The 18766-nt window shown below is 36.0% G+C and overlaps 1 protein-coding gene across 2 annotated transcripts in view; it reads right to left on the bottom strand.

The window, feature by feature from the left end:
• Positions 1–16991, bottom strand: part of LOC128696591 (uncharacterized) — a 27754-nt gene extending 10763 nt beyond the window's left edge. Inside the window, exons 1-9 of one of the 2 annotated variants that reach the window (XM_070094659.1) lie at positions 16974–16991; positions 15986–16210; positions 13629–13901; positions 9998–10097; positions 8081–8238; positions 6429–6658; positions 3825–4245; positions 2868–3058; positions 930–1163 (exon numbers count right to left, since the gene is read on the bottom strand). In XM_070094659.1, the coding sequence (XP_069950760.1) occupies positions 930–1163; positions 2868–3058; positions 3825–4245; positions 6429–6658; positions 8081–8238; positions 9998–10097; positions 13629–13887 (1593 nt within the window). In that variant the 5' untranslated portion in view covers positions 13888–13901; positions 15986–16210; positions 16974–16991. Of the gene's footprint in view, positions 1–929; positions 1164–2867; positions 3059–3824; positions 4246–6428; positions 6659–8080; positions 8239–9997; positions 10098–13628; positions 13902–15985; positions 16231–16973 lie in introns of those variants that run through there. The other variant, XM_070094660.1, reaches the window with a different exon arrangement.
• Positions 16992–18766: the final 1775 nt, after the last annotated feature.

Genomic DNA, 18766 nt, shown 5'->3' on the forward strand with positions numbered 1-18766 from the left:
AATCTACTGTAGTTAAAATAAAAATTACAAGATTATTCACTAAAATTAAAATTTTAACTTAAGTTCAAAAAAGGCTGAATAGTAGTTTAGAAATTACAAAAAAGGGTTAGTTTCAAATTGAGAGATTATTCAATAAAATTAAAATTTTAAGTGATAGGTTAGAAAGGCTAGAATGGAAGGTTTTGAAATTACAATAAAAAAATTGGTTTCAGGGAGATTCTTGGAGCAAATATGACTGGACTAATTAAGCACACGCATTTCCAGTTATTTTCATATAGTCGGACTTGAGTCCTGGAAATGGGAAGTACAATGCCTGCACTTTAAAGGAGGGGTTTGGGATATTGGCAGTTTGGAGGGATATGTTGTGTATCTCTATACGTATATGCTTCTAAACTGTTGTATTCTGAGCACCTCTGCAAAAGCAGTGATAATGTGTGAGTGTGGTGAAAGTGTTGAATGATGATGAAAGTATTTTCTTTTTGGGGATTTTCTTTCTTTTTTTTTGGGTCACCCTGCCTCGGTGGGAGACGACCGACTTGTTGAAAAAAAAAAAAAAAAATTCAAGTTTTTAATTTTTTTTATGTATATTACAATTCTTTGTATCATCTGGTAGGTCATTCAAATAATACCCACTATATACTTTAATTTATTGGAGATTTTGGCTGATAAAATATTTTTATAAAATCTTAACTGAACATCATGTAAGAAAAAAAAATCGCTTAGACAGTGTAATGATATGAAATAAGAGACTTTTAAAGCATAATTATTCTTGGGATACTTGTAAACTACATACTCTGTAACACAAAATTTTACCTACATACTCTGCAACAAATTCAATCACAGTACTTACCTGTACCCCAATCCTCATTTCTACTACACAATGTGTGTTTAAGTGATATAAAGAATGCAACATAAAAATTCTTACCAACCTACAGAATGCTGCGATTATGATAATTAAAATGACTGTGGAATGTTTCCATCAGTATCATATATTGTTTATATATAAACTGATATTGGAAGCGATTCTGACAAGGCCATACGTTTGAAACTGTCTTTGACTCGAAAGCTGTAAACTCAATTGGCCTTGGTTGGAAGTCTGAACCTGGTTCTTGCATGAGGCAGAATTGAAGGGCTGAACTTGTATGATTAAGGTGATTACAGACCTAAGATAGAAAGAATGAAAAGCACTTAATTAACAATAACCTCAGTAAAAAAAGTATACTCATTCTATCTATAACATTATAAAATGTGGAAATTCAATTTACCAATATTTACACATAGTATATCTTTCTTTCTTTCTTTCAACACACCGGCCGTATCCCACCGAGGCGGGGTGGCCCAAAAGGAAAATCAAAAGTTTCTCCTTTTACATTTAGTAATATATACAGGAGAAGGGGTTACTAGCCCCTTGCTCCCGGCATTTTAGTCGCCTCTTACAACACGCATGGCTTACGGAGGAAGAATTCTGTTCCACTTCCCCATGGAGATAGTATATCTATTAAGGATATTAATAAATGTGCCATAATGATACTAGTATCCACAAGTAGTACCGACACTGATGGATTACAATGTTTAACTGGATGTCATACTCTATGGAGCTCAAAAACCTGAAATATATGTTTAACATAATATATGTAGAGTGTTTTCCATGGGAAAGTGGAACAGAATTCTTCCTCTGTAAGCCATGTGTGTCCTAAGAGGCTAGTAACCCCTTCTCCTATATATATTACTAAATTTATAAAGAGAAACTTTTGTTTTTCTTTTTGGGTCACCCTGCCTTGGTGGGATGCGGCCGGTGCGTTAAAAGAAGATGTGGAGTGTGTGTGGGGCAGTCACCAGCTAGTGTTTATACTCTCCTTGCCTCACCATTGCATTTTATTTCATCAATACAACAAATATCTATATTGATCAGCTTATTTTATACCATCAATAATATGATATGCAACGAATATTCAGTGTGTATAATATCATATTAATGCTCCACAGTTTCATTCCTCCCTGTAGTTGCAGTATGCACAGAAGGTTTTTCCATAATTTTATAATATTTTTTATATTTTGATCCTTGATAAGAATTTAATAATTGAAGATAATGTAATAAAGTAGACTGAATAAAAGCTGTAGATAGCATCTGCACTGAAGATGCTACTTTCAGAGAGGTAGGTTGACAGAATAAACACAACAGGATGTGAAAAAAACTGAAGGTAAACATGATACAGAGATAAATAGAGAAATCCATCACAGCATGCTTGATGGTTACTATGACCTGGTAAACTTTACACAGTGAAGCAGGGAGCTCATGCATGAGTCTGGTATATCCAATGAGCAGTCATACAAAAACAGTGTAGAGCAATAAAATTAACCCCAAGAAAGCTCAGCACAAACAAACAAAAAAGTACCACAGACAGCAGGGAGGTATAAGATTGTGACATGGAACAACATACAGAGAACAGGTTGTGATTTTAAAATCCTGTAAAGGTAGACATTGGCATATTAAAAGGATAAAGAAGAGTGGAAAGCATTTCGACATCATAAGAACCACTAAACTTATAAGGGTCATACAATGCCTGCGAAATTGGGGACAATCAGGTCTGATCTAAGGAAGTGAAGAGGAGCTCCAATTCCTTAGATAAAGAGGAACTGTACAGTATTAAAGCACCCTTCTTAAACTGAAAGGGAAGAAAATGATTGAGGGATTGCAGAGTACATGTATGATGATCAGGAAATTGTGGAATGATAAATAAGTTATCCAGGTCATTAAGAGCAAGATGCCCAAAGAAAAAGTGTTGTAATTAAATTTCTGCACATGCTGGTTCTATATATAAAATTTATATGAAGGACGTTAAATTTATATACAATATAATACGTACTTCCATGTCAAATGGTGCACTAAGTTGCTGAGAAAGCGAGGCCAACATTGAAAGCCAGCTTCGATAGTCTGCACAGGTGGGATTTATGCGGACATAATGTTTTGAGAGACAATGGCTTAAGATACTGGCTGGAATACTTAATACACCTGCCACTCGTACTGCTTCTTCATTAACACTGTGAACATTACTTTCTGAAATATGAATTACAAATAAGCATTAATTTTTTCATGCACTTTACTCATACTGTCTCCAACCGAGAAGAAACACTTGCCGTCATTAACTCCTTCACTGTCTTTCTAGAGATGTACCAATACTACAGTTCAGATGCCCCTCCGAACTGCAAATATCCCCATCCCTCCTTCAGAGTGCAGGCCTGTACTTCTCACCTCCGGGACAAGTCCTGCTAACCAGTTTCCCCTGAATCCCTTCACAAAATGTTACACTGCTCACGCTTCAACAGCTCATAAAGTCCCAAAAACCATTTGCCTTCACTCATATCTAACATGCTCACACATGCCTGCTGGATGTCCAAGCCCCTTGCACACAAAACCTCCTTTACTCACCTCCTTTCATCCTTTTCTAGGGTTACTCTTACCCTGCTTCATTCCACCACAGATTTTATAAACCTTCCAAGTCAGTCTATTTTTCTTCATCCTAGCTAAATGTCCAAACCACCTTAACAACCCCTCCTCAGCCTTCTGGATAATACTTTTAGTAACCCTACACCTCCAATATTCATATTATAATTCATATTGTAATTCATTTTTGCTTGGAAAAAGTATGTTTAGTAGAAACCACTAATCAGGTTAGAAAATAATTATGCCTTAAGTGTTTTAATATGGAACATTTGGATGGGGTCACAGAAAAGTCAAAAGTTGAAAAGTGAGAACCCCCTGATAAACAGATAATACAACCTGTCTTGGTGGGAGATGACCATTGAGGGAGAAAAAAACTCACCTTCAATAGGAGATTTAGGCCTCAAGTTATCCACATCACTTGTGTTGTTTTTAGCAAAACTCAGACCTTCTTGTTTAGATGCAGCCTCATCAACTAATTCAACAATATTTTCACAGGCAGAGAAAGTTTCTGTTCTTGGATGTGCAGGTTTATCAATAATTTTGATTTTAATAGCACTTCCTCTTCCTACAGACTTAAGGATTAGTTCAAGTGGAAGTGTTGTGTCATTTATTCTTAAAAGTTTTTTATGCATATTTATATCGGAACTGCAGACACCTAAATTGTCCTTTGGAAGCAGAACATTATGGACAGTAGGTAGCTTCCTTCGATCCTCCCCTTCAGCCGAGACAATGAGTGTGTTATCATCTGGCCTATTGACTTGAAGATGCTGAACAGTTTCAAGGTGTGTTTTTCGATGTGCCTGAGGAAATATGAACTAAATCAATGCAGGAGAATATCTGAATGCTAATACAGTACAATGCAATAACATTGGCGAGCAAGAACACAATAAATGATGATGGCATGAAGGTGGGAAGTACAGTGACTGCACTCTAAAGAGGGGTTTGAGATGTTTGCTGTTTAGAGTGACATCTAAATTGTCTATCTGTGTGCCTCTGGCAAGACTGATAATATGAATGATGGTGTGAAATGGCCAGCATGTTAAAAAATTAAGTGATCCCATAATAATTTACATAAAGCATTGACAAAGCAATCTTTCTAACTCAATTCTCAATTCTCTGAGAATGAGATTGAGAAACAGGTAGATGAGGAAACAAGATTTCCATATTTGATTTTTTTTTTTTAACAAGTTGGCCATCTTTCACCAAGGCAGGATGACCCAAAAAGAAAGAAAATCCCCAACAAGAAAACACTTACATCATTCAGCACTTTCACCTCACTCATACATAATCACTGTTTTTGCAGAGGTGCCCAGAACACAACAGTTTAGAAGCATATACGTATAAAGATACACAACATATCCCTCCAAACTGCCAATATCCCAAATCCCTCCTTTAAAGTGCAGGCACTGTACTTCCCATTTCCAGTACTCAAGACCGGCTATATACGTAAAAATAACTGGTTTTCCTGAATCCCTTCACTAAATATTACCCTGCTCACACTCCAACAGCTCGTCAGGTCCCAAATACCATTCGTCTCCATTCACTCCTATCTAATACGCTCACGCATGCTTGCTGGAAGTCCAAGCCCCTCGCCCAATATATTTTTTTTTTAACACAGTGGCTGTCTCCCACTGGGGCAAGGTGACCCAAAAAAGAGGAAATGCTCTCAAAGTTTTTTTCTTTTTACATTTAATTTATATTGGAAAAGGGACTACTAGTCCCTTGCTCCTGGCATTTTAGTTGCCTCTTACAGCAGACATGGCTTACTAAAAGTATTCTTCTCCAATTCCCCATGGAGATATGTATATTTTATGATATAATGATTCAGGTATCTTAGATATAGCTAAACCATTCCTGACACCATATTTTTTTTCATTCTAATAAAAAAACCTTTTATAATCATAATTATTTTTTTTTACAGTGTATAAAATCTATGGTTTATTACCGATTCAAGCATTTATTCTTTAAAAACATTTTATGTATATTTTAGGTAAAAACCACAAAACAACATACATCTTTCAACAAACAAGCTGTATCCCACTGAGGGAAGGTGGCCCAAAAAGAAAAACAAAATTTTCTCTTCATAACTTTAGTAATGTATACAGGAGAAGGGGTTATTAGCCCCTTGGTCCTGGCATTTTAGTCACCTCTCATGACACGCATGGCTTACTGAGGAAGAATTCTGCTCCACTATCCCATGGGTAACAACATACAGTAAACCCTCAATATAATGGACCTTCACATAATGAACTTCATAAATATGGAACAAAATTTGCTGAGTCTATTAACTGGGAAACAATGAATGAAATCTGTTGGTAACAGAAGTGTCCATTATTCTTGTAATCACAACAGAATAATCTTTTCTTTATATACCACAAGTACCATTGCTATCTACCTGATCCCCCAATTAGTCTATTATATAGAGGGTTTACTGTACAGTAAACCACTTGATTTAATAGACTTCGGAAGTTTGGGACAAATTCTGCTAGGTCAGTTGATTCAGAAACAACAAAGTCCAGTTGTTACAGAACTGTCAGTTATTATTACAATCACAGCAAAGCAGTCTCATCTCTAGCCATTTGCTTACCCCCTTGATAAAGCCTCAATGTGGGCTAAAAATTGTAAAACAAAGGTTTTCCCTACTTAAAGAGAATTTAATTCCCTTTCAAAGCAGATCAAGAGTACGTATTTTAAACATCACTTTTTGTTGTAATTTTGTAGCTTCAAATAAAATAATAAGTGTAATGATACAAAGTATATATTACCATAGTTAATGAATTAATCCAAGCTCCAGATGATCATTAACATTCCTTCCCTACATTTGTTTGATCAATTTAGAATGTCAATATAGTTTCTGCTAGTATGATAAGGTTACAGGCTCCATTATAAAAGAAAATGGTAATTTTAAATATTATGTCTATCCTCAATCTACTCAAAGATATTATAGGACTAAGTATGTACTGTGGAATGATGAACAACTTACCTCCAACAATTTTGGTTTTGAGAAAGCTAATGAACATAGTATACATTTCCACTGCTGTGTACCAGAGTGAGCTTTCAGATGCTTGTGAAGATTATGCCTCATTTTAAAACTCTGGCCACAATCTGAGCACATATGTGGTCGTTCGGAGGAGTGTCTCTTATTATGACGATTCAATTCACTTTTGCACGTGAATGATTTTCCACATTTTCCACAAACAAATGGCTTTTCTCCTGTAATTATATTATTATATTATTATGGGGAAGCACTAAACCCCAAACAGATCATACAGCACCTGGGGAATAAGAATCAATTGAGTTTGATCCAAAGAAGGGAAGAACAGGCTAATTTCCTTGGATTAAGAGCCCATCATTGTCATTAAGGCATTCCTTTACAGGAGGTAATTACATATAGCCAACAGATATGAACAGATCAATTTTGTCAGTGAATGGGATGAAAAATAAGTATAAATTTTTAATAATCATGTCTTATGATATAAAAAAAAAAGCACATAACAAATAACAAGCACATAATAATGCAAACTACACTACTGTAGTCTCTGAACACATTTAAGGCATACATTGAAGGTTCTGATTTAAAGTTATGAGATAACAGTATGATAAGAATATCTCAAGAATTAATATCATCAGATATGCAAGAAGCAGTGGTACCATAAACTGAAATAAAAAATTACATTTGGTAATCAGTTCTTGTGTTGAGAGAGACTGTAGTGTTTATTTGACCATGCCCACCTTTTCCTGGACTAATCCAAATTATCATCTTAGAATGGTACACAATACCAACAAATTGATGAGTAAGATACCATAAGTGTTGCACAAAAAATTGCCAATAAAGATACATAAATGTGCCTCATTCATTAACATGTGCCAAATTATAGGCTTAAGGTGAACAGACTAAGGGTAATCAAAGCTTTAATCCTCCTCGACGCTATCATTATGAATTCCTCAACACTTATGAGATATCAGTGTCAACAATGCTTATGTTCTGCTCATCATTAGTGCATTCCCAAGATGCTGACTGCTACCCACAATCAATCAGATTACCAAGACCCATAATGCATGCCATGCCTTGTGACTAGTGCACAAAACAGTAGATTGTTGATCATCCAGCAACTGGTTATTCAACATCCAGCATTATGCAGAGACTGGTTACCGAGCATCCAACAATACCACCCAACAAACAGTTATTTAGAATTCAACATTAATTAATATTCTTGCTCAATCCAGGACCTTAATAGAAGATGCTTAAAATCTGGTTCACCCTTTTTCTTCCTCAAACAGGCTGGATAATTAATGATCTACTATATTTATTTCATGTTTGGTTTTCTTTCTAAATACTGTATAATTCAATATCTCAAATTAAGGTTTGCCATTGCTAATTGTTAGCATTATGAAATAATAGGAAGAACACGGATAATGTTGTATAGTGAAACTCAAGAAAATGCTAAAATATAAGGTAAAAGAGATTAGGAAAAAATAGCATATGAAATGTCTAGAATGAGTATTACTGTATACACAAAGATAAAAAAAAATTGACTGTACTAGCTTCTTATGACTAAGTCATAGAAAGCTATTACAGTACTAATTTTAACTAAAATTTACTGTATATAAAGCATCAAAATTTTACTCTCTAACCTGTGTGTTTGCGCATGTGTTTTCGTAAGTATTCATTTTGTTTGAATGTCTTTGCACAAATAGAGCAACTGTACAAATGATCAGGATGGGATTGGTGAGTCAGGAGATGTCTTAGATGAACACTCAGCTGACGACTCTCTAATCCACATTCCTCGCACCTGGAAAATGAATTTTAAAATATAATGTTCAAGTAATAAAAAAATACATCTGGCAGAACATTTTTTTTTTTTTCAACAAGTTGGCTGTCTCCCATTGAGGCAGGGGGATAAATATGCAACATAAATAAGACAATAATCCTACTTTGGTAGGTGATGGTCAAAGTGGTAAAATTTTTTTGAAGAAATGCAAAAAATGCATTATAAAACATGCTTTGACACAAATAGAAAATACAAAGTCACAGAGAAGACAGGACCAACAATAGTTTAATATGAGCATTTACAATGGCTTTAAATCATAGTAAGAAACTAACGTTTCTTAGAAGAATGGGTTGCTATCCCAAAACCCCTCATTGTGACTCTGCCTTTTGTTAAGTTATCATTTATCCACTAAAGTACCTGTTTTATAGAACTTATAAATTAGCTGGTTGTAGGGCAGTGTCAAGGGCCTAACAGAATAAGAATCTGCCTTTCACCCACCTTTCTCATTCCTTCCTAAATTCTCATATCATATCATAAAGGCATTAGATTTATGAGGAAACATTGCCCTTCCCTAAACCAATGTTTATGATGAAATTTATATTTTGAAAAAGACTGTCTGAATTAATAACCCAGGAGGGTTAAAAACCTAAGATAACCCCAGAGAGCCAACCACTGTGGTGTATTTCCACTGGGGTCCTTGTTTAGAGTCTTCCTCCAGGATGTAACCCATAATAGCTGACAAACTCCTAGGTACTGTACCTATTTAAAGTTAAGTGAACAGGCAAAGTATTTATGTCATACCTCTCCCAGGGTTTGAGTCAGGAAGTTTCAGTTGCGAGCCAAATGTGCTGTCACGACTACAATATTTATTTTTCTCTTTACTAGTATCCTGTCTATCAGCTTGCAGGGCATGCATGTCCATCTCTCCCTATGCAAAAATGCTATGCCTACAAAGGGCCCTAAGATCTGGAATTCATTGTCTGAACATACAAAAGGGCCCCTGCCTGCACATCAATTCAAGGCTCTGCTTAGAAATCACCTCATCTTTTAAAATTAACAACACAAACACTATACAGTATATTATCGCCCCCATCAACTCAAAAATTTTCAGATTTTATAAGATTATTTCAAAATTAAAATGGTCTCAATCTCATTATGTATAATGTGCCAATATATAATACTGTAACTTGGTATTCAATTACTTGTTAATTTAATTACTGCTAAACCACTACTACTTTTGTTGATATATAAAAAAAACAATGTTCAATTCGAACCAACCATGATATGTATGTCTAGTATTAAGTAGTCTGTTAAGCATTAAGTTTAGTTTGCCCGAAATGCTCCGGCATGATAGTGGCTTTCTTTGAACTTGGCAAATCTATACTGTAATTACACATTGTAAATTATGCAAGGAAAAAAAATCCTTAATCCCTTAACCCTTAAACTGTCCAAACAGATCTATGTTCACATGCATAGTGCTCCAAAAGTAGATCTACATTTTTTTAAATATTTTCAAAAAAAAAAAAAAATAGATCAAAGTTTTTTTTACACATTTTCAAATGTAAAAAAAAAAAAAAAAGATCTACGTTTTTTACATACTTTCAAATGTTGAAAAAATGTAGATCTACATTTGGACAGTTTAAGGGTTAATCCTTAAACTGCAGGGTGCATTCAGAAAAGATGAGATAGAATATTATAGAGTAATTAAAAAAAGAACATGAAAACAATGATTTTATTATGTTACTTTACAAAAGAGTAAAATATAAAAATTGCTCCTTACCTGTGAGGTCTATTGTTTGTGTGAATATTCATGTGCTCAGAGAGGGCACACTGACTTGAGAGACCCTTCCCACACTCAGAGCACACAAAAGGTTTCTCACCTGAAAACAATCGAGTGGAGTTTAGAAAATAATAACAGAAATAAAACTGTCACATCTGGGCACCTCTGCAAAGACAGTGATTGTGTGTTAATAATGGTGAAAGTGATGAATGATGGTGAAAGTTTTTTTTTTTTTTTTTTGGGGGGGGGGGGGTGGAGGTTTTCCACTCTGCCTCAGTGGGAGATGGCCGACGTGTAGAAAAAAAAAAAAGTTGCTTTTATAATAAAACTATATTCAAATAAAAGAGTTAATACTGTACAATAATATATAAACCTACTGAAAAAGGAATAAATAAACTACAGCCTCTCCTCATTTAGTGATGTAATTGTTTACCGACAACTTGGACTAACCAGTGTGCATACCTAAATACTGTAATGTATATTAGAACTGATTTCCCCTATTGTGTTTATTACAATATACAGTACAGTACTATATAAACATTTAAAAGTATACCAGAAATGTTATAAATGGTGCAAAAGTGACATTAAAACAATATTAAAGATGGTTGACACAAACCCACTACCATTATAGTATGCTCCTTACTTAGCAACGAATTCGTTTACCGACATGGTCTTATTAACAGAACTCCGTTGTTAAGTGAGGAAAGGCTGTATTATTGAAGTACTGTACAGTAGTTTAAAAAAAAAAAAAAATCTTCCATGCAGTGTGAAGTATTTGAATAACTTGTTTTTGCTACACACAAAACTGATCCAAGCAAAACCCCTAATTAATCTGAAAGAAATGGCATACCTACTGACTTACTATACGTATTTCTCTTGTACAAACTTACTACTGTGGCTATGTTGTTCCTTTGATAATGTCTCAACCTCCAATCATCAACAGTGATAAAATAAATAAGACATTTAAATTGGTCTTGCTTTTTGTACTTAAATTACTAACACAAAACTACAAACACCATATACTGTATGTACAATGTAGATTTTAACTATTTTTAAATCCAATAGCTTTAGAACTGTTTGAAATTCTATGCACATTATTAACAGCACAAGAAATATGAACTTTAGTTCTTCTATATACATACCATAAATATGAATAAATTTTCAAAATGTTTATCTTTCTAACCTTAAGACATCCGTACACCATAAACTAAAGAAATATGAGTAAGTTTTCTTCAGAATTAGTTCTACAGGTTCTACTGAAGGCAAGGTGGCTATAGGTTCAGGAGGCTTGGTCGTGGACCGGGCCGTGGGGGCACTGATCCCCAGAATACCCTCCAGGTAGGTAGACCCCTCCAGGCAGGTTCTTCTTCCACAAAGCCTAGGCCTCTTCCAGATTGTTTTCAGTTTAAACACTGTGCTCTGAGGTGTCTGTACACCATACAGCAACTTTGCAGTTAACCACATGGTGGCATAAAGCACTGCATGTTTCCTGTCAAGTAAACATGATTGTGTATTCCATATACAGCAGAGAGAGAGAGTACTGTACACAACAAAGTCTAACATGTCATCACAGAAGAGCAATTACAGCATACAGTTTTTCCAAGTGCTCCAGACACAAAAATCTCTATGATAACCCCTGCATCTGACCCAACTTGTGTAAAAACTTAATGTTCAGAAAAGCACTTAAAATCTGTAACCCCTGAAGACTCCAGATGCTCCCAGTCAGCCAACAACTTCTGAGCTAAGCTACTGTTAAAAAATACCTTACCTAAATGTGGCCCTGACAACAATGATCTCATCATATTTAGTATCAGTTCACACACACACACACACACACACACTTACTTCTGGAGTTTTATGATAAAATAACAGAAGTAAGACACGAGAGAGAGGGGTGGGTTGATTGCATCTTCTTGGATTGCAAGAAGGCCTTTGACACAGTTCCTCACAAGAGATTAGTGCAGAAGCTAGAGCATCAGGCGCATATAACAGGAAGGGCACTGCAATGGATCAGAGAATACCTGACAGGGAGGCAACAACGAGTCATGGTACGTAATGATGTATCACAGTGGGCACCTGTGACGAGCGGGTTCCCACAGGGGTCGGTCCTAGGACCAATGCTATTTTTGGTATATGTGAATGACATGATGGAAGGGTTAGACTCAGAAGTGTCCCTGTTTGCAGATGATGTGAAGTTAATGAGGAGAATTAAATCTGATGAGGACCAGGCAGGACTTCAAAGAGACCTGGACAGACTGGACACCTGGTCCAGCAAATGGCTTCTCGAATTTAATCCTGCCAAATGCAAAGTCATGAAGATAGGGGAAGGGCACAGAAGACCACAGACAGAATATAGGCTAGGTGGCCAAAGACTGCAAACCTCACTCAAGGAGAAAGATCTTGGGGTGAGTATAACACCGAGCATGTCTTCGGAAGCACACATCAATCAGATAACTGCTGCAGCATATGGGCGCCTGGCAAACCTGAGAACAGCATTCCGATACCTTAGTAAGGAATCATTCAAGACACTGTACACCGTGTATGTCAGGCCCATACTGGAGTATGCAGCACCTGTTTGGAACCCGCACTTGATAAAGCACGTCAAGAAACTAGAGAAAGTACAAAGGTTTGCGACAAGGTTAGTTCCAGAGCTAAGGGGAATGTCCTATGAAGAAAGATTAAGGGAAATCGGCCTGACGACACTGGAGGACAGGAGGGTCAGGGGAGACATGATAACAACATATAAAATACTGCGTGGAATAGACAAGGTGGACAAAGACAGGATGTTCCAGGGAGGGGACACAGAAACAAGAGGCCACAATTGGAAGTTGAAGACACAAATGAGTCAGAGAGACAGTAGGAAGTATTTCTTCAGTCATAGAGTTGTAAGGCAGTGGAATAGCCTAGAAAATGACATAGTGGAGGCAGGAACCATACACAGTTTTAAGACGAGGTTTGATAAAGCTCATGGAGCGGGGAGAGAGAGGGCCCAGTAGCAACCAGTGAAGAGGCGGGGCCAGGAGCTAAGACTCGACCCCTGCAACCACAAATAGGTGAGTACACACATATATATATTGGGATATTAGCAGTTTGGAGGGATATGTTGTGTATCTTTATACGTATATGCTTCTAAACTGTTGTATTCTGAGCACCTCTGCAAAAACAGTGATAATGTATGAGTGTGGTGAAAGTGTTGAATGATGATGAAAGTATTTTCTTTTTGGGGATTTTCTTTCTTTTTTGGGTCACCCTGCCTCGGTGGGAAACGGCCATGTGTTAAAAAAAAAATGTGCATATATATATATATATATATATATACACACTTTTTTTTTTAACACATTGGCCGTTTCCCACCGAGGCAGGGTGACCCAAAAAGAAAGAAAAATACTTTCATCATCATTCAACGTATGCATACATATGTGTAGAATATAATACATATATATGCATGCAAAACAATCACTGCGAAAAAACAGTAAATTTCCAAGCACTTTGGAAAGAAGAAATACTTTCACCATCACTCACTAGATCCCCATATTGTCAGAGGGGCACTGATACTACAGTTGAAAACTGTAAATGTCCCCATATTTATTTATTTATTTTTACAGTTAAAACTTAGCTGATTCATTCTTACCACTGTGCTTAACTGCATGACGAAGAAGTGCCACTTTACTTCTATAACGGGATTTACATTCCCCACACTTGTATGGCTGTGACATGATAAGTTTGTCTGAATTTGTTTGAATTACATCATCTATAACTGCTCCTTCCTCTTTATGATCTTCACTAAGGTCCTTTTCCTCTACAGACATAGATTTCCGTTCTGCTTCACTTGCAGTAAGATAGTCAGTCAGAGCTCTTGGAAGGCGAGTATTTCTTCGAGGTCGTTCCATTTACAAAATTAAATCTGAAATATAAATATACTGTAGAAGAAAAATATTTTACAGGAAGATATAATGAAAAACAAATGAATCTTTAAAACAAAATATTATGTAAGGGAACAATTTTACCATGACACACCAGCGATCTCCCACCAAGGCAGGATGGGAAAAAAAAAATTCACCATCATTTATTATCATAAATTTACACAAGAGTTGTAATAAACACATACTGTAATTATTACAGACATACATCAATGATAAATTATGTAGATCTAGATATGAATAAACCAAAAAAGTTATAATATGACTTTTTTCCTTCGAGGTTAAGTACCATAATTAAATATAGGTTTCTCTTGCTTCATGAGGATTCATTTAATCTAAATTCACTATTATCCAACATCATGCACGTGATCATTGCAGTTCACTAAATGTAATGAAGACTCGAATTATGCAGAATTAATTGTTTACGTCCTAAATGAGCTAGGGACAGCTGTCATGGGTTACTGCTAGGTGAACACGGGCAGAGGATGTAAGGCAACATGCCCAATATTACAAGGACTCCAATGGAAATGTCACTTTGCATGACTTTTTGGGGTTATCCTAGGTAATTTATACAAGTTATTATGTATGATAATTATAGTCACCTAAATTTATGTAACTGTATTGAGGTGTGCCTGAACCTGAATAAACTTATGTTCTAATCCCAGTCCCTCAGTGTGAGCTGAAACTGCTACCAACTGAGCCACAAGCACCTTTTTTTTGGATGATATATATCTTCCAGTTTTGTTTGTTAGGGATGCAGTACAGGAATAATTTAAATAATATATAAGAAATAAACAAGTGGTCAGTTTTTTTTTCGTTTGCATCCTATATAGGTACGTATAGTACGTATAAATGACATCTTTATGTACAGTACATTAATATTATTATTATAATCATAACTAAGGGAGCAATGGCAACCCCTTCTCCTGTATAAATTACTAAATTTAAAAATGAAAAGTTTCGTTTTTCTTTTTAGGTCACCCTGCCTCGGTGGGATATGACAGATTCATTGAAAAAAAAAATTCATAACTAAGTGCTAAACCCACATGGGTCATACACTGCAGAGGTATATACAGTACAACAAACTGCAGCTTGATTTTGCCTGAAATGAATCTCAACAATACTATAGATCTTCAGAATTACTAAGTTTATTTAGGCACACAGGCACAGTCATACACTCACTCAGCTCACACATTGAGGTCCGGGGTCGATCCCCGGTAAGGGTGGAAACATTAGGACTTGTTTCCTCAAGACACCTACTGTGAATGTTCACCTATCAATAAAATAGGTACCTGAGTGTTAGTGGACTGGTGTGGGTCACATCCTGGGACAAAATTTACCTAATTTACCTTAAGTGGCTGCATAACAAGCAGCTACTTAATCACCTTAGACTAAATGCTAAATACTCATTACACACATACTCACCTATGTACTCCCACATCATAACTGAAACAATCACTTTGAACCTTTTATCCACTGTTAACAGGAACATAATTGAATCATTGTTTTCACAAAAAAGTACTTTTGAATATAAATATATCTTTGTATTATACAAATTTTGATTCATTCATAATTAATATTCTACTGTACAACTATGATATAATCCTCAGTGTTAAGTAGACTGTAAGCCAATAATGTTAAGTTAGCTCATAATGCCTAGGCATAATAGAGGTTCTCTTTGCATTGCAACCCACTAGTGTAAATATAAAATCTCAATGTAGTTTGCAAAGACATAAAATAAATAAATAAATAAATAAATAGTAGTATGTCATTGATGTCAGGTAGGCCTGTATACTTTGTACATGTACTTATAGAAATATAAATAGATATTATATTATTATTATTATTATGTGTATTATTATTATTATTAAGGGGAAGCGCTAAACCCATAGGATTATACAGCGCCTGGGGGGGGATGTGGAGGGCATTCAGACTTAATTCGGGGAACTGGAGCACAGATCCAATTTCCTAAATCAAGAGCCCCTCACCAACATCAAGGAACCTTCCCTGAGGGGTATTATTAGTGTAAAATACCTAGGATAAGCAAAAAAATGTCAAAGTACTTAACTGTTTCCTCTTTCGATGACTGCAGAAGTAGTGATGTGATGTTATCTTGGTTCAGTGACTCTCTTGACACTTATGTTGCTTGTACTTGGCTCGATAATTAATTTTTTGGATGTTATTAGACCATGTCAGTAGTAATTGTTGTGTTGGGGGTTATTCAGGGACACCAAAGCTGACGCTTTATTGAGCCTTACCTCCCGGAATCCGAAAAAATATATATTGCCCAAATCTGGACGGGAATGAGAAAGAAAATATTGTTTCCTCTGGAAAGAGATAGTTTTTAGCTGTGCAATCTATATACAAAAAAAAAAATACAGGGGTCATAATGGGTCTTCATCACACTCCACAGCGCTGTATAGCCCTTGTGGTTTAGCGCTTCTTTTTGATTATAATAATAAATTCATCACATCCCACCAGGAATAGGATAGCTACATTTCGAAAAAAAATATATTACACCCAACACACATATTACAAAATCTTCATATAGCTAATGAAGACATTACAATATGGGGTTACAATTTAAAAAAAAAGAAATTAAGTATATCATTACACCTTAAACAGTCAAGCTGGCACTGGACAAGCACCTAAAGTCAGTTCCGGATCAGCCGGGCTGTGGCTCGTATGTTGGTTTGCGTGCAGCCAGCAGCAACAGCCTGGTTGATCAGGCTCTGATCCACCAGGAGGCCTGGTCTCAGACCGGGCCGCGGGGGCGTTGACCCCCGGAACTCTCTCCAGGTAAACTCCAGGTATTAGATTGCAGCCTAATCAAAAACATCTCATTCATCTATCATAACATCAGTACCAAAAATAGTATATAATATCAACTTTGTCGTGCCCCTGAAGTCAGCCCCTGAAGGCCTATGTGAGAGAGAATCCACAAACACTGAACTGTAACCTTTCTTAATAATTGGTGTATATATGCCTAGCTTCATACACAAGAATGATACAGTCAGGTTATCTAGAACAAATAATAAAGAAAGAAAATCAGTTACAATTAAACTGTGTGTAGTCGTAGTTTCCACAAGCATGACAGCAACAATTGTGACAAATAACTCAGCTTATAAGGTGGAAGCTCAATTATTTATTCGGCTGGTTTGCAATAAAAAGGACCCAGATGGAAATGCAATGACTCCATTGGAAATAAGTCACGTTGTCTGACTTTTTTTGTGTTATCCTAAGTAATCAATTCATTTGGTTCAAACATTATGTGTGTGGCTGTTATTTAAATCTATCTCCATTCATTTGTCCCATGAATTATGTTTTAACAATTCTTTAGACAACGTTATTTTGACAGCCAGGCAGCAGCTTCAGTCCTATCATGACACTGATTTTAAGTAATGTGACAGCAACACCTGGTACCTGAAGAGTGTTCTGGGGTCAACGCCCCCCGCGGCCCGGTCCGTGACCAGGTCTCGTGGTTGATCAGGGCTTGATCCATTAAACGGCTGGTCAGATACTGACTGCCTGTCCATCTCTCTTTTGAAGACAGCCAGGAGTCTATTGGCAATCCCCAGGAAGTTGAACAGTGTTGGGCCCCTGACACTTATTGTGTTGTCTCTTAGTGTACTCATGGCACTCCTGCTTTTCATTATGGAAATGTTGCATCGCCTACCGAGTCTTGTGCTTACGTAGGGAGTAGTTCCCGACTTTCAAAGTGTATTTTATGTATCTTTCTCGCCTGCGTTCCATGGTGCACAGGTCAAGGGACTTCAACCGTTCACAGTGCTTTATTTTACTAATACGTGCAGTGAAAGTTCTCTATTTTTTCCAGGTCTGCAATTTCGCCCGCCTTGCAAGGGGCCCTTACTGTATAACTGCACTCCAACCTAGAGATAACTGGTGATTTGAAGAGAATCTTAAGTTTATTCAGGTATACACAAATACAGTTACATAGATTTTTTTTTTTTTTTTTTTATATTTTATTTAAAACCAATACAGTTTAACATAAAAATAAAGAAACAGTATGGAACCTAATCAAATTAACTGACAAACGGATTGTACCTACATGCTCGCAAGATGTTACAACAACAACTTACATCAAGAACATAACTAAAAACAAAATTACATGTCACAGGTTCATAAATTGACATACAAAACCTTGCATATATATAAATTGTACATATAAATGACATCTGACAAAGGTTCAATACACTTGAACATAAAATATACAAAGAAGTTATATCAGTTAAATCCCATCCTTCCCATTAATCTAAAAACCAAAACCTAACATCATAATCTGACTAGATAATCTACATACTTATCCCTAACAATACAGCCGAACATATCCCAACATACAAATAAACAGACAAAGAATACAGCTTAGAACACAATAACTGAAGCTCTATACTGTTACAATAAACCCATATACAAATTTCAGACACAAATGGACTACGTCACTAAACTGTCTAGATATGTCTGTATACCATACAGACTAAAACTTAACATCAAGAACTTGCATGAACACCAAACCGGTATCAGGGTACAGACCATAATTATAAACTTTAAAAAGAATCAATCATGCATATATAAATTATTACATAGATTATCATACATAGCAGCATATGTGTAGAAAATCTAGGATAGCCCCAAAAAAGTCAGGCAAGCCTTGGCATCCCAAGTTAAGTATTTTGGTAGTTATATAACAACCTAGAATAATTTTCAGGGCTTTATTTTGAAGGAATAAAACTGGTGGATGGTAATCTATCAGCGATCTCATGTACGCTAAGTGCATAATTTTTTGCAATTCAAACATTTGAGAGCTTTAACTCAATTCTTATACTGTTGG

This window comes from Cherax quadricarinatus, chromosome 47 (genome assembly GCF_038502225.1).
Source record: "Cherax quadricarinatus isolate ZL_2023a chromosome 47, ASM3850222v1, whole genome shotgun sequence".
Lineage (NCBI taxonomy): Eukaryota > Metazoa > Arthropoda > Malacostraca > Decapoda > Parastacidae > Cherax > Cherax quadricarinatus.